The sequence below is a fragment of the Prinia subflava genome, chromosome 11 (assembly GCF_021018805.1).
Source record: "Prinia subflava isolate CZ2003 ecotype Zambia chromosome 11, Cam_Psub_1.2, whole genome shotgun sequence".
NCBI classification, from domain to species: Eukaryota; Metazoa; Chordata; class Aves; order Passeriformes; family Cisticolidae; genus Prinia; species Prinia subflava.
In genome coordinates this window covers 10,510,579-10,524,647 of record NC_086257.1, presented here as the reverse complement: position 1 = coordinate 10,524,647, position 14,069 = coordinate 10,510,579, and the positions used below count along the sequence as shown (strand labels likewise).

Genomic DNA, 14,069 nt, shown 5'->3' with positions numbered 1-14,069 from the left:
CTAAATCCATTGTGAAAACAGGACCTTGGAGGCACTGTGAACCACGGCTTTGGAAATGAATTAAAAGCTGCATGGCACTATTGACTTCCATCATTATAGTCTTTGGGACATATTTATTCCTATAAAGTCTTTTGTTTAGTCTGCTAACATACTGTTGCATTGTTGAGTGGGAAATTTCTGGTTTAATTGTAATACAGTGTCATAAACCGTAGAGGCAGTGAGGTTGTATTCTTTCTTGTGTATGTAGAGCCTGTGTTGCTGTGGCCTGGATCCATAATTTGATAGCACAAACAAATGATAAATTAGGCATATTTATCTAAGGACTCGTTTAGCAATAAAAACAGTTGTTTAACTGTATTTTCTTCTTCATAATGTGTTTAGTGCTTTTTATTAAGTTGAAATATGCAAGATCTGTTTTTCATTGCTGCAGTGTAAGTTCTCCATCCTAGTGTAGGCACTGTATTTCTTCTTCTCCAGCCTTCAAATAAGATTTTTCCCGGAGATGCTAAAATTTGTGAGAGCTGGAAAAGTCTCAAAGGGTTTTGTTAAGTCATGGAACTCATTTCACATAATGATTCATGAAGGAGATGTAAAAGTAATGACAGAGTATTTTAATCGAGACTTTGCGGGATGTGGGTACAATTACATTTATATGGGGTTGATATTTCTGTGCTCCCCTGTACTCTTCAGGGAATGTGTTTCATTTGCAGTGTGTGAATGATAAGAGAAGGAGCAAGTACTGTTATTTCTGGGAGTCTTTGTGGTTTGTTTTATAATTTTTTCTCTTTTTTTGAATGTTCCTGGTCTTATAGCACTTGGGGGAGGAAGAATTGAAATAATTTTGAGCATTACTTCTGTTCTTCCTGCAATGTAGACCTGACACTTCCTTTGATATACAATCCAAAGTTGTAGTCATCTTCAGTGATTCCAGAAGTTGGATCCTTTCCCTTTTGTTCTTAATTTCAGGTGTTGTCAAGTTGTGCCAGGAATCAAGTGCAGTTGAGATTTTTGGTCTCCAGAATTGACTGCTAAGTAACAGAGGTTTTGTTCAATTTTATTACTTGGCATCTTCTTTTGAAGGGAAGAACTAAAGGAGAAACACAAGGATCTCCTGGGGAATGCACAAAGAAGGGAACCTTGAGGGCAGTGAAAAACGTGCACTCTGCATGGCTCTCTGGGAGTGCTTCAGTGCCCAGAGTCTTGGAGAGTGTGTAAAATACACGTTCCTCAGTGGAAAAGGTGGCTGAAGTATGTGACTGTTCCTGTACTCTCTCTTTGCATGCTCCATGAGGTACAAGCAAAGTTTTTTGTAGGACTGGTGCCAAAGTGAATTTTCTGTGGGTTGGAAAGGAAGGGGAGCACAGTAAAAGTGAACAGTCTGCTCCCCTCTGTGTCCATGGGCTCCTTCCCTCTACTATGAGACAACAGCTGTGAGGAGCCCAGGACTAAGAAGCTTTCTGAAACATGATGCAGTGCTTAATCAGATTTCCGTGTTCTGTTTCAACCTCAAGTGAGTAAGTAATAAAGAATGTGTAGTGAAAAAGGTGTTACTTTGAACATAAACATGAGGTAGGTGTCTGTTTGCAGGGAGATAGTGCTCACGCTAACTTATGCCACATTCTCCTGGCAGAAGGGATATTCTTAGTGAGACGGTTTTGAGGTAGCAGAGGAAAGGTTTTGGAAGTACTTTGTGTGAAGGAAACTTCAAGAAATTGCAATAGTGGCTACAGAGTGGGTTGGTTTTCTCATCTTCCTGGCTACCTCCAGCTCTCTTCTTGCCTGTGAAGACTCCTGAAGGACAGTGAGAAATGAACTGGCTTATCCCAGTATTAATTTCAATGCAGTGGTAAATGAGTACAGAGAGAGGAAGTTACATGAGGCAATGAAAGGAGACAAAGGAGGAAAGTGATCTAAATAGCAACATAAATAAAATATTTGGGAAGAAAAGTAATCATTGACTTGTACAATAGGGTGTCCAGCAGCCCTGCTGAGGTTGTGTCTGATGGACGTATTTGTTCATTCAGTTATGTCTTGCACGACAACATTTTTAAATTGCTGCTAGAATGAAATTGATTTCTTGAGTTTTAAATAGTGCAGCGTAAATCTTCCACTCACACCAGGACCGAAGAGTCTGACTGCAAGCTCACTGCAGTTTGCCAGTTCCACTTGATTTCATTTCAGATTCATCCCCGCAAGCCAAACCACAAAAAGAGCTTCCTGCCCAGTGGAGGATAAAATGCAAGAGGCGATTCTTTTGTTGCTAACGGGAGGCTGCAGCGAGCAGAGCTGGCTCTGGCTGAGGTTGTGTTTGGGTTTGGTTAACTGTTTTGCCGGTGAGGCAGAGACTCCTGGACACTGGATATAAGTTAGATGCTCTTAGGTCTAGCTGAGGGCAGTCGTTTAATACCCGGGGTAGTTTATAAAGAGACTTGCTGAGCAGCAGCCCGATGCAATGAAAGGTAAAAAGCTTGGCTCATTGTGTTTCTCAGGAGTGTTTTCCAGGACAGTTTGGCGTGCTGCCTTATTTACCCCACACTGGCTGTTTGGCTGTGGACTCAGTGGGCTTTTTTTTTTTTTTTTTTCCTCTCAGAGCTTATAAATTAAGCCATCAAGGGTAAATTTTTTCTCTTCCAGTAAATTTATTTACCAAACCTTAAACTTGCCAAATGTCGATGTGTTTTCCATGTCCTCCTCAGGCAGTGTGGGGTGGTGTTGGTGATGGGGCTGATCACACAGGGTAAGGAGGGTTCCACTCCTGTAGGCATTTTGCAGACGTTTTTGTCTTGTGCTCTCCTCGCCAGTTGCCATCACTGGGAGGCCTGGCACAGCTCTGCTCTGGGAGATGAGAGGTTTATTTGGCCATGAAGAGGGCTCTGAGATGTCTGTGTCTTTTGGGGATCTTACTCAGAGCTGGGACAGGATCTCACAGATATGCCCTGCACTTTCATGCCAAATATCTGCAGTTCCTGGAGTCTTTGTCCTGTTTGAGTAGTGAGAAGTCCTTTGTGGGTGAGCTGTGCCCTCAGAAGAGCCCCATTCCCAAGATGCTGCCCCGGAGTGGACCTTGGGACACCCACCCTGGATCACAGTAACTCACCTCTTCTACCTGCTGCCGTGTTAAAGGGCCTTCCTAGGCAACCTCAGAAGCAGCAGCACTGAGATTGGAATTACGTTTTTCTTTCTACTGGGGGAGAGCATTTTTCAAGGAAAGGTATTTTCACAGTGCTCCAGCTCTTTCTTCTCCTTCACATGCTACAGATACTGAGAAGCATGCAGGCTGCAAAACCTGGAAGAGCAATGATGGACAAAAATGATGAGATCTCTTCTCTCCTTCAAGGGCATTTATTTGGGGAATTATATCCAAAGTGACTATTCTGTGCGATCACTCTATGCCTTATTTGTGTGGTGACCCCTTCCTTGGGGGGCAGCTAAGGCAGGATCTGCATGGTCACAGCTGAGAAACACATGGGAAAATAAAGGCACCTGCAAAGGGCTGCTGTGAGCATGGCTGTGGGGACAGAGGGACAGCTGGTGCAGCTGCTGCCCAGCAGTTGTTTTTCCTTAGTTCTGAAGATGTAAAGAGTCAAATGCATTTCTTGCTGGGCTTGTTTGTTATTTTTGTTTTCAAGGGGGAATTGTAGCATTGTTTTAAGACATAAGTTCAGCTTTGGTCCCACAAAAAGAGTCAGATGCTGGCTGTTGACTTAACTGCTGAAGAGGTGCTGATGCTTTCAGCTTTTTCTGGAGCTATCCTTTGATTCCTTGGAATAAATCAGACATTAACTACTGATGTCTTTTTTCCCCTCCTAATCCACTGGGCAGCCCTCAGAGTTGCTGGTTATTTTCCATTAAATAGTTGCCTATCTCAGTCTGTTCTCCCTCTGAATTTTGTCTCAAAAATAAAACAGTTCTTCACATATTTCTGTAAGCCACATTACTGCGTTTACTGTGTATTTCTGTGTGCCAAGGAGCCCTGCCGTGCCCACAAAGACCCTCGTGTTCATGCTGCAAGGCTTTGGCTGGACACAGGCAGTGTGGGTGAGGAAGCAGTGACAGGCAGAGGGAAACTGTGCAGCCTTCTTACTTGACTGAGTTATTTTTTGGGTCTTAAGCAAACGTTGCTTGTATGCAGTTCATGGTATTTGCTCAGTGATCCAGTGGAATGTCTGGGATATTTTTGTTTTTCCTTCAGAGCCAAAAAGCAGCTTTTGGCTCTAAATCCCAAGTTGCCAGCCTGAGGCTGAGTCACTGTGCTTTAGGGTGAGGAGAGCTGAGCTGGTGTGGTGAGACGGGTACCCTGTCCAGCACAGAGTGCTCCTGCTGTGCCTGGAGCTGGATGTGTTCATTAAAGATGTTGAAAATTACTCTACAGCTAAATCTGCTTTTATTGACATGAAAGCTGTGCCAGGACTTACCAAGCTGTTGCGCAGCATTCCGCAGGCCTGTCCCGCTTGTATCCCAGCTCCACTGGGAGTAAAAGAAAAACTAGTTTCAGCCATCAGATCTGTGACTCTTTGGTGAGCTCTGGTTCTCCCTAACCACTCAGCTTGGAGGTGGCACTGGGAGCTTTGTGCACACTGTCACTGCAGTGAAGCTGAGCACAGGGTTCCTGAGTAGCAACTTCTTGCAGAGGTTTCCAGACCTTGTAGTGATGTGGAAATGAAGCTTACTGTGTCCTGGCCTTAACTATATGTGCCTGGAGTCTAGGTGAGGCTTGAACTTTCTCATCCTGCATCTGCTTTTGTGCTCCAAACCCAGGGAGCATCTCCATGTATTGTATTCTTGAAGCAACTTTAAACAAGAGATGCATACATCCTCCTAAACCTGCTTTTGGCTGCTCTTCAATCTCCTCTGTATTCTTCTTTAACACTTTGGCAAGTTTACCTGATCTTTAGGCTGGTGGTTGATGCTTTGCTGGGATGAACTGACAAACTTCAGCCACAGGAGGAGGTTTTCCAGGGGCATGGTGGAGTCGCCATCCCTGGAGGAGTTTAAGGTGTTTAAGAGGTGTCTGGATCTGGTGCTGGGTGATGTGGTTCAGTGGCGTAGGGCCTGCAGTGATGGTGCTGAGGGGATGGTTGGGCTGTAGGATCTTGAAGGATCTTCCAATGCTGATGTTTCCATGATTCTATGATGGTTTACTTGCTGACTGGAGGGTCTATACCTGTGCATCTTAACACAGACCCTTACACTCACTTTCTTCTTTGCCATGTGTGCTCAAGGTGCCACAGGAGCAATTCTGCTTTCAGGGAGAAAATGTCTCATTACCTCTTTGCCTCACATTTAAGTGAGGAATATCTTACTGTCTTGATCAAACATAATCAGTTGCAACTAGACCAAATTTGAGGCTGGAGGAATGTTTATTTTAAAATACTGATCAACAAAAGAGACAGTCATCTACTACTAAGATTTGCCCAAAATCCAAGATCTTCTAGGGCATCCTCTGGTGACTGTAGATTTGCAGAGTAAATACCTGCTGGCTCAAGGTCAGTGCTCTATCTTTAATTTTTTTCTTCATTTTCTGTGTTGATTTTGCTGACAAAGAATCTCCTTATCTCATATGGAGGAAATACTTACATTAAATAAATAACCAAGGAGTTAATTTTACATATGGTCTTTTGACCATGGTCTTGAAAAGTGAGAGTCCTGTGAGCTATGTGTTCCTGTGCCAAGCTCCTGTGCCAAGAGGGCATCTGTCCTCCTGTAGTGCAGTAATTATGCGTCTTTACAGCTTGGATCTGCTTTCTTGGAGCACTGATAATCTATGATAATAGGGAACAGAAGGAGAAAAGTCATTTGACTGCCTAAACTTTAGGTGCCTGAGTGAGGCTTGTGGGGTAGGAGCAGTATGGACATACGATCCATTGGGGAGTCAGATCTGAGGTCAGATGGACACACGTAGGAGCTGAGCTGCTCTTTATCTCCTGTGAATTGCAAGTGAACAATGTGAGATCAATGATGAAAAGAGTTGGATATGAAAAGGAAAAACCCCTTATTCTGACAAATCATACAGTGCTGGAAGTGTAAATGTCTGTGACAGCTGCACTACTGGTCTTTTCAAAGTTGGTAAGCTCTTGAACATAGTTATTAAAAGGCATTTTCATTGTACATTATTGGACTGAAGGGGCTGAAAACAACAATGTCAAAATACTCATATTTCTGTGTTTCCAGGAGAGTGCATGAAAAATGACATCAATTACTCTTCATGTCCTTTGACATGAGATGTCTCTATGTGTCACATGGGTGTAGCTGCATTACAAAAGGGCAAAGGCACAGCATTTTTCAGTTGAGGACAGTTTTGTCAGATACTGACACTGGTGTTGGCAAATCTCTAGGGTGAAATAAGGAGCTCTTCAGAACATCTTGGCTTTTACAAGAGGTTCAAATGCTTGCAAGCATCGAAGTGCTGAAGCCTCAAGTGTATTTTATGTCATGCTTGGTGACAGTGGCTTGCCAGGGGATGAAACTTGCCATAGAAAGGCTGGAAAGAATGTGGATAATTTCTAAAATGCACGAGAAATTTTTGTGAAGTGTATGTGTCTTCCAGAAATTTGTGGAACAGATGGAGCACACAAACCAAAGAACTAAAAGGGCCATAAAGAAATATACTGTTATCCCTGGTAGAAGATATGATAGGAAATGCCTTCCCTGCTTAAGGTTAACACAGTGGCATTGAGCTGAATTTGCATTCATTTTCTCACTGAAAAGACAGTGTCCAAAACAAGTAAAAGCTGCAACAGCTTGATCCTAATTTACTTGTTACAACCAATCTATAGCTACTCTGCCTTCCACTGAGGCTAGAATCATACAATCATGGAATCATTAAGATTGGAAAAGACCTCCAAGATCATCAAATCCAACCATTGATCAAACACCACCTCATCAACTAAACCATGACATTCTGTGCCATGACCGGCTGTTTCTTGGAAACTTCCAGGGATGGTGACTCCACCACTTCCCCAAGCAGCTCGTTCCAGTGTGTAACAACCCTAGAGGGGAGGGAATAAAGCTCCTGGCTTCACCGTGTATAGGATCACCCTTGCATTAGGACATGCCACACTTGCACAAATAAGTAATTTTCCTGGGGTGATGGTTGCTGCCAAGAGAATTCCAGAGTTTCAGAGGAAGAAAAAGCATAATTCAGTCCTGGTGAACTTTTGCTGGTGGTCAGAGGTGTGTTATCACAGATGTGGCTTTCAGCCTGCCCTGTGGCTTTGCCTTTGTCAATGATCACTCACTGGTCAGTAAAACTGTTCAGGCACTTCAGTGTGCTTTTGTAGGTGCAATGAGAACTGTAACAATATCACTACTCTGCTGCTACTACTGTCCTTCTGTGCCCTTCACATCTGGTTCTTATGAGCATTAAAGATGAAATTCTGTTTTCTTTTGGGGTCTTTTTTATAGTACCTCCAGACTTCACACTGATATCAACGATTTTAATGGGAAAGACCACCAATGAGAATTTTTTACCTCAAAATAGCTTTCTTTTTCATCTGATAATGAAAGGAATGATCTGTTCTTTGATCTTTGGTTGGCAGACTTAGAAATTGAAAAGGAGGACGCTTGTACTGTAGTAGCTTCACTGTAATGGTGTGGTCAGTGGTTTCTGAGCATTTAAACAAAGGTGGGTGTACTGTGAGATGTGTCAGGACAGGAGCCAAAATGCAGAGAGCACTGCTTGTGGAATAACCTTGTAAGCCTGAGCTCAGGGAGAAGTAGCTTTTTGTAGGTCAAAAGGTGGAGGTGTCTCACCAGCCCCTGGATCCCTGTTCTGTTTTAGCAAGGGGACTGTGCTGTGATGAAATGTTAGACATTTGTCTTCACCAAGAGCTTCAGTGATGCTGCTCTTGTCAGATGCTTGTATCTCAACTAGGAAGAAAAATGATCATTCATTTAAAAAAACAAAAAGGAACAGCACTACTAGATGTAGATGTTTCTATATAAGACACAGTGCAGGAGAAACTCTAAAACTGAGGCTTAGTTTATTATTTCCCGTGAACTCCTTATTGTAATGTCTAAGCACCTTATAAATATTTATGGATGTGTCCTCAAAGGAAAATGAAATTTATGTAATGGAGGTTCAAAGTGGTGTTAAAAGAAGCAACTTTCCAAAGGTTCCTACACAGTTATACCGTGACAGAACTGGGACAGTTAATCAGACCAGTACATCCCATTTTGGTAAACAAGCCAGAATTCTGTCCTTATTATTAGCTACTTTTCCATTTGCTGCTTACAGAATAATTCACTGCTTTTTTTTTTCTTAAAATACAACTACTTTATTTTAGGGCAATCCATTATTTTTTGTGACTTCACTCTTAAACAGGCCACACACGTATTGCTGACCAACAGGGGGTTGCAGTTAGCTGCTGCAGAGGAGCAGAGGAGAACATTAAATTCAATTTATGCTGCTGTGTGACAACTTACTCTGATCTTGCTCCCTGGCTGCTGAAGGTGTCCAAGCATCCCTTGGGAGCTGCCATGCTCAGAAGCTGATGCTGTGTGCTGGGGTGAATTTGCAGCACAGAGCTCAGCAACACTGACTGGGATGGAGTTGTCTGTGCTTTCCTCCCCTCTCCCCATTGCCTTTGCTTTCCTCCCTTCACTCTCTCTCGTGCTGCTGCTCAGGGCAGCTCATGAGCTGGCAGCAGTTTCCTCTCTAGGACAGGCCAGTAGTGGAACAATTCCCTGCATCCCCTCTTGTGCACTCGTGAGAGGTGCTGATTTCTGCGGGCTCCAGGTGACACTGGGCTTCTCCAAACAGCAGCTGGGGGACAGAGCTTTGCAGGGGTGGCAGCCCTCTCCTGCAGCCAGGGATTCAAAGCTGTGTTTGGGCAGTGACAAAGTGCATGAGCAGGATGCTATTTTGCTGTTCCTCGGGGTTTAAAGTCTTTGTGCAAATCTCTTTGAAGTTAGTGAAGGACTTCTGATGCTGCAATGGGCTTTGAATTTGACACCAAGTGTCAGTTTACAGTGTTTGTCTTTTATTCGCTGTCTTGTGAGTATGAAACAGGGCTGGAGGAACCTTTGGAGAATATATTGAATGTGCAAATTTGTACAATGATCTTGCTCTGTTCAAAGCCATCTGACTTTGGATATATGTTGAAATGCCCCCCAGTATGCTGCAGACACATTCCTCTTTGGTCCTGTATGTGCTGTGTGTATGTGTTTAGTTGGCACTGAGAACACTGAGGTTTTCTTTTAAGTTTTCTACAGTACTTTAGGGAACTCAACTCTCATCACTAATAAAATAAGGCAAAACACTGGTAGGTCTTGCCTTGTTACCTTGTTAACTGTTCTAGCTGTTGTGTTTCCCATTGTTCAAAAAAAAAAAAAAAAAAAAGAAAGCAAGCTATATTCCCAGTGCAAATCATGAATATTTATAGGCAAAGAATAAGACTTCCCATTTTGAAATGTCAGTGCTATGAAATTGCTTTTTTGGCAAGCATGATTAAGCCACACAGACTTCCAATAAATTTTTGTAAGCTTTTTTTCCTTAATATGGCTTAATTTAGGCCTCTGAGTTTAACAAAATGTATGAAACTTGCAGCAAAATATTTTTCTTGTGGAAAATTTTGTTTGCATGGATTACAAATCCTGTATTTCTTGTGGTTATGATTTTTGAATGTGCTTAAATGTGGAAATTCCATGTTTTTTCTTTACATTTTTAACACATTTACAACAGTAAAATAACCTGTACTATGTGTTTAATGCAGTATTTTGAAGAAATTAGTTTGGAAATGACATGTGATTACTTTTTGCCTCCAAATGCCTTGAGTAAAATGTAGAGGTTATAAGACATCAAGCAAAGGGTAAAAGATTCTGTCTCAAGCAGTTACTGCTGCAAGAGATAATTGAGGAACAATTTTGCTTTCGTATATTTGTTCTTAAATGCACCATCCTGACAACAACAATAAATAGAATAATCTTCATAATTGCATTTATGTGGCATTGACCTGTCTTTCCTAGAGAAAATCCTTTTTCCCAGGTAAAATAATCTTCCATTCAGCTGTAAGTGGAAGGAAGCCTCATTAGCAGCTGCATAGATTTAGGGGAATATTTCTGCACAGGTTTAATGCAGAATTTTGATGTGGACCTCCTAGTGAATTTGATACTTGGTGAACAAATTACTGTAAAGGCACTAAAACCACCTCGCTTTCCTGTGCTGATTGGCTAAGAGGATATTTGCTCAAAAGGACTAGACAGGAAAGCAGAGAGATGATGTGATTAAACTTAGGTAGATTTATTACTACATTTTTAACAGCATATTTGCTTAAATTGATGTAATAAATATCTCAGCCCTGCTCAAAGATAAAGTTTTGAACAGCTTTGAGCTATTCCTGGCTTAATACTTAAGTAGAAGTAGCAGAAGTGGTGGAAAAATAAGATCATTTTGGAAGAGAAACATTCAAACAGTTTAAAATCCTCTGCCATGATCGTGCTTTTTCTGACCCCCTGCAGCATTGCATTATCAAACTGAGAATGTCACCATCTCCTTAATATTAATGTTTGAAATATGATACAAATAAATCATCTGAATATAGTATGAAGAAAAAAAAAAAGGGTGGTTTGCATCACAGCTACCTGGGACCTGCTCCAATGGCACTTGCACTTGCTAAAATGAGCTTGGGGTAGTCATGGGCTCTAAAGCTGGGCTTTCTAGGGGAGGTGAAGAAAGTGGAATGCCTTGAAACTCTGGGGACTCTTGAGACACTGGGGCATTTTTAATCTCTGGGTTGGAATGGTGAAGTCAGCATCTGCAAAAGCAAATATTTGGAAAGCAGTTTGAAAACTGTTTTACTGAAAATGGTGCAGAAATCGGGGAGTTTGCAGGGGGAGTTGTGTGCTTTTATTTTCCCAGTGAAACTCCCCGGGATGGCAGGAAGGACAACCAGAGTCTGCTCTCTGTGTTTTCACCTATCTTTGCTCTTCTTTGCAGGTTACATATTTGGGTAAGATTTCCACAACAGGGATGCAATTTTTGTCAGGCTGCACGGAAAAACCAGTCATTGAATTGTGGAAGAAGCACACGCTCACCAGGGAGGATGTTTACCCAGCTAACGCCCTTCTGGAAATTCGCCCTTTCCAGGTCTGGCTGCATCATCTGGACCTCAAAGGTGAGGCGACAGTGCACATGGATACCTTTCAGGTAGCACGTATAGCCTACTGCACTGCTGACCACAACGTCAGCCCCAACATCTTCGCCTGGGTCTATCGGGAGATCAACGATGACCTGTCCTACCAGATGGACTGCCACGCTGTGGAGTGTGAGAGCAAGCTGGAGGCCAAGAAGCTGGCCCATGCCATGATGGAGGCCTTTAAGAAGACTTTTCACAGCATGAAAAGCGATGGCCGGATCCACAGGAACAGCTCGTCGGAGGAAGTGTCGCATGAATTTGAATCTGACGATGGCTGACTGAACTCATTCACGGTTCAACAAAGGCAGAAATGGCTTAGGGAATGAGAGCTGATAGATGAATAAGCAACAATTGAAACTGGGTAATGAAAGGACTGCCAAACACTTGTCTGACCAGCTTTTTAAATCAGAAGAGCAATTTGGTACCTACAGATAGGCATCATTAAAGTAATTACATTGCATTGAAATCTGCTGCTGTTGTAAAAGTGAGAAAAAATCTCCCTCCCCCACCTCTGTCACCCCCCCATCACTGTCCCTTTCTCATCTCTGTAGTTCAGGTGCATACCATGAAGTACAGTCATTCCTGTTTGTCTTACAAGACTGGTCAGGCAATTTTATTAGTTGCTTCTCTGGCATTCCTAGCTGTGGGCTGATGCTGATGCACAGGAGCAAGTAGGCCTGGAAAGCCCTGATGGTTCCTGAAGAATCTTTCCCCATGATGCATCACACAAATCCTTTGACTGTACGTAGGCTAAGACAGCCATACATAGCCTTTTAGACTAATGGCCTGGCATTCTGCAGTTAATTCACATTTCACAGATAAAAAATGAGAGATGCTTGTATGTACACATTATATCATATGCTATCCTTTATTTTATTCATTGTACCTATTTTCTTAATATACCTGCTGCCACGTCTTTCACCCAGTAGTTGCAATTTCAGACTGTGTTCTGCAGGATACCAAAAAGGGGTGGGCAGAAATACTCCCTGGTGGCTGGGGGCTCAGCAAGTCAGCCCTGCTGTCTGTGCATTATCCCACCCTGACGTGCTCTGCAGGAGGGGGGCCCCTGGGAAGAACTGAGGGACACTTGGGTGTGTCAGTGTTTGAACTGTGACTTCTCATCAACCTCAGGTGTGACAAGATCCGAGCACAGTGGGCTCAGCTCTGTGTCCCCGCTTTCCGCAGCGCTGGTCGAGCGACCCTGGTGGGCTGGAGCTGGCAGTGTCTCCCCACACAGGGCTGCCTCACTGTAAAGATCAAAGGAAATGGTCCCTTAGGAGTCAGGTTTGAACATCTGTTCTGGTTGAGAACCTCATGCAAAGATTCCCGTATCTTTCCTTGTTCACAGATATACAGTCATGCCTTTCTTAAATGCAGATGTTTAATAAAACTCAAATAAAGGAAAAACTTGTTTCACTTGATATTTTTTAAGGCTGAGAGCAGATCAATAGTTTGCAAGTAATGCTGCTCCTTTGTACAATTTTGTTTGTAATTATGGTCATGTTAGGGGCACTAGGGCACCTTACAGAAGCCTTAAAAGAAAGCTAATCCCAGCAGATAGCTCTGTGTCTGTGTTTTGTGTCTCTGTGTTTTTATGTGAGAGTGTATGTGTGAGTCCAGTGGTAAAGCATGTAGATTGAGCATGGAGATGTATTGAGGAGGGCCCACACCTCTTGAAAATATGCTTGTTGCTTTACAATGTATGTAAACTGTTCTCCAGCATAAATGCATTCATACTTTAATAAAAAAAAAAGTTTTGAGTTAAGCCTTGTTAGTTTTAAGCTGTCTTTCCAATGTAAACTCTGGTTTTGTGTGTGTGAGTTCTGTGTTTAGTTCATTTAGTGGAATGAAAATGTCAATTGATTTCCATTTAATTATTGCATCAGTCTTCATGAGAATTGCTATTAACATTTAAAAATTATTTTCTTTCCAATATTTAGGTTCATTATTGCTGTGAGGTTTTGGGTTGGGGGGGATTGTGTGTTTTGATCTATTGGTTGTTGGGGTTTTTTTGTGGGTTTTTTCTTGGTTGGTTGGTTTTGTTGGTTAATTTGGGTTTTTTGTTTGGTCGGTTGGGGGCGGCTTGCTTTGGGGTTTTTTGTGGTTTGTGTTTGGGTTTTTTTTGTTTTGTGTTTGTGGGGTTTTTTTTGTTTATTTTGTGTTTTGTTGGGGTTTTTTTGGTTGTTTTTTTTTTGGTTTGTTTTGTTTTTTTTTTGGTTTGTTTTTGTTGTTGTTTTTTAACTTTGTGGAGTTGGGAATGGGGACTTGATTTATAATTTTTGCTTAGGAGGAGGTGGCAGAGGTACCCCCCCTCCCATCCTCACCAATTGAAATGAGCTCTGCTGAGTGGGAGCAGTATTGCCTTTCTTACAGAAATCACAGAGTGGTTCAGGTGATGGCAGGATGGGGACTATACCACCAGGCTGGCAGCTTCCAGTTTTTCTCTGACTCTTTGGATGACCCAGTGTTTCCAAATACAGGTATTAAAAAAATGATTTATCTTTTTCCTCCTGCAGTGTGTACTTGGAAGTGGGAAGTCATGTATGAGTTAATGATGGTAAAAAAAAAATCTGAGTCCTGCTGTGTATATGGTTGCCTTTTTGATCAAAGGTAGAATTAAGCAAAATTTCCTTCAACTTTTAAGAAGTTGTTTTGTTTTCTCAGAGATGTAGCGATACATTAGTTTCCTGACTTGTTTGGCTGCTCTGCCACCAAAGCTGCTATGAATGGTGTGTGGGGTCCCTCATTCCCTCCTCTCACCCAGATGTTCCTGCTGACAGCAGAGGGGTTTGTCTGTGAGCCCCAGCTCTCCTTAGCCATGGGCTGCTGGAGTGTGGAAGGGACAGGAGATTCCCAGCCTGCCTCACACAGGAGCTGAGGTGCCTCCTGCCAGCCCTACGGAGAGCTGTGCTGGGTAGTTTGGGTTTGGGATTT

General features: G+C 42.6%; 1 protein-coding gene across 4 annotated transcripts in view; it reads left to right on the top strand.

Annotated features, from left to right (window-relative positions):
• Positions 1-13,280, top strand: part of PID1 (phosphotyrosine interaction domain containing 1) — an 87,139-nt gene extending 73,859 nt beyond the window's left edge. For 3 of the 4 annotated variants that reach the window (XM_063408428.1, XM_063408429.1, XM_063408427.1), the window contains exon 3: positions 10,937-13,280. In XM_063408428.1, the coding sequence (XP_063264498.1) occupies positions 10,937-11,413 (477 nt within the window). In that variant the 3' untranslated portion in view covers positions 11,414-13,280. The remainder of the gene's footprint in view (positions 1-10,936) is intronic. The other variant, XM_063408426.1, reaches the window with a different exon arrangement.
• The last annotated feature ends 789 nt before the right edge of the window (positions 13,281-14,069 follow it).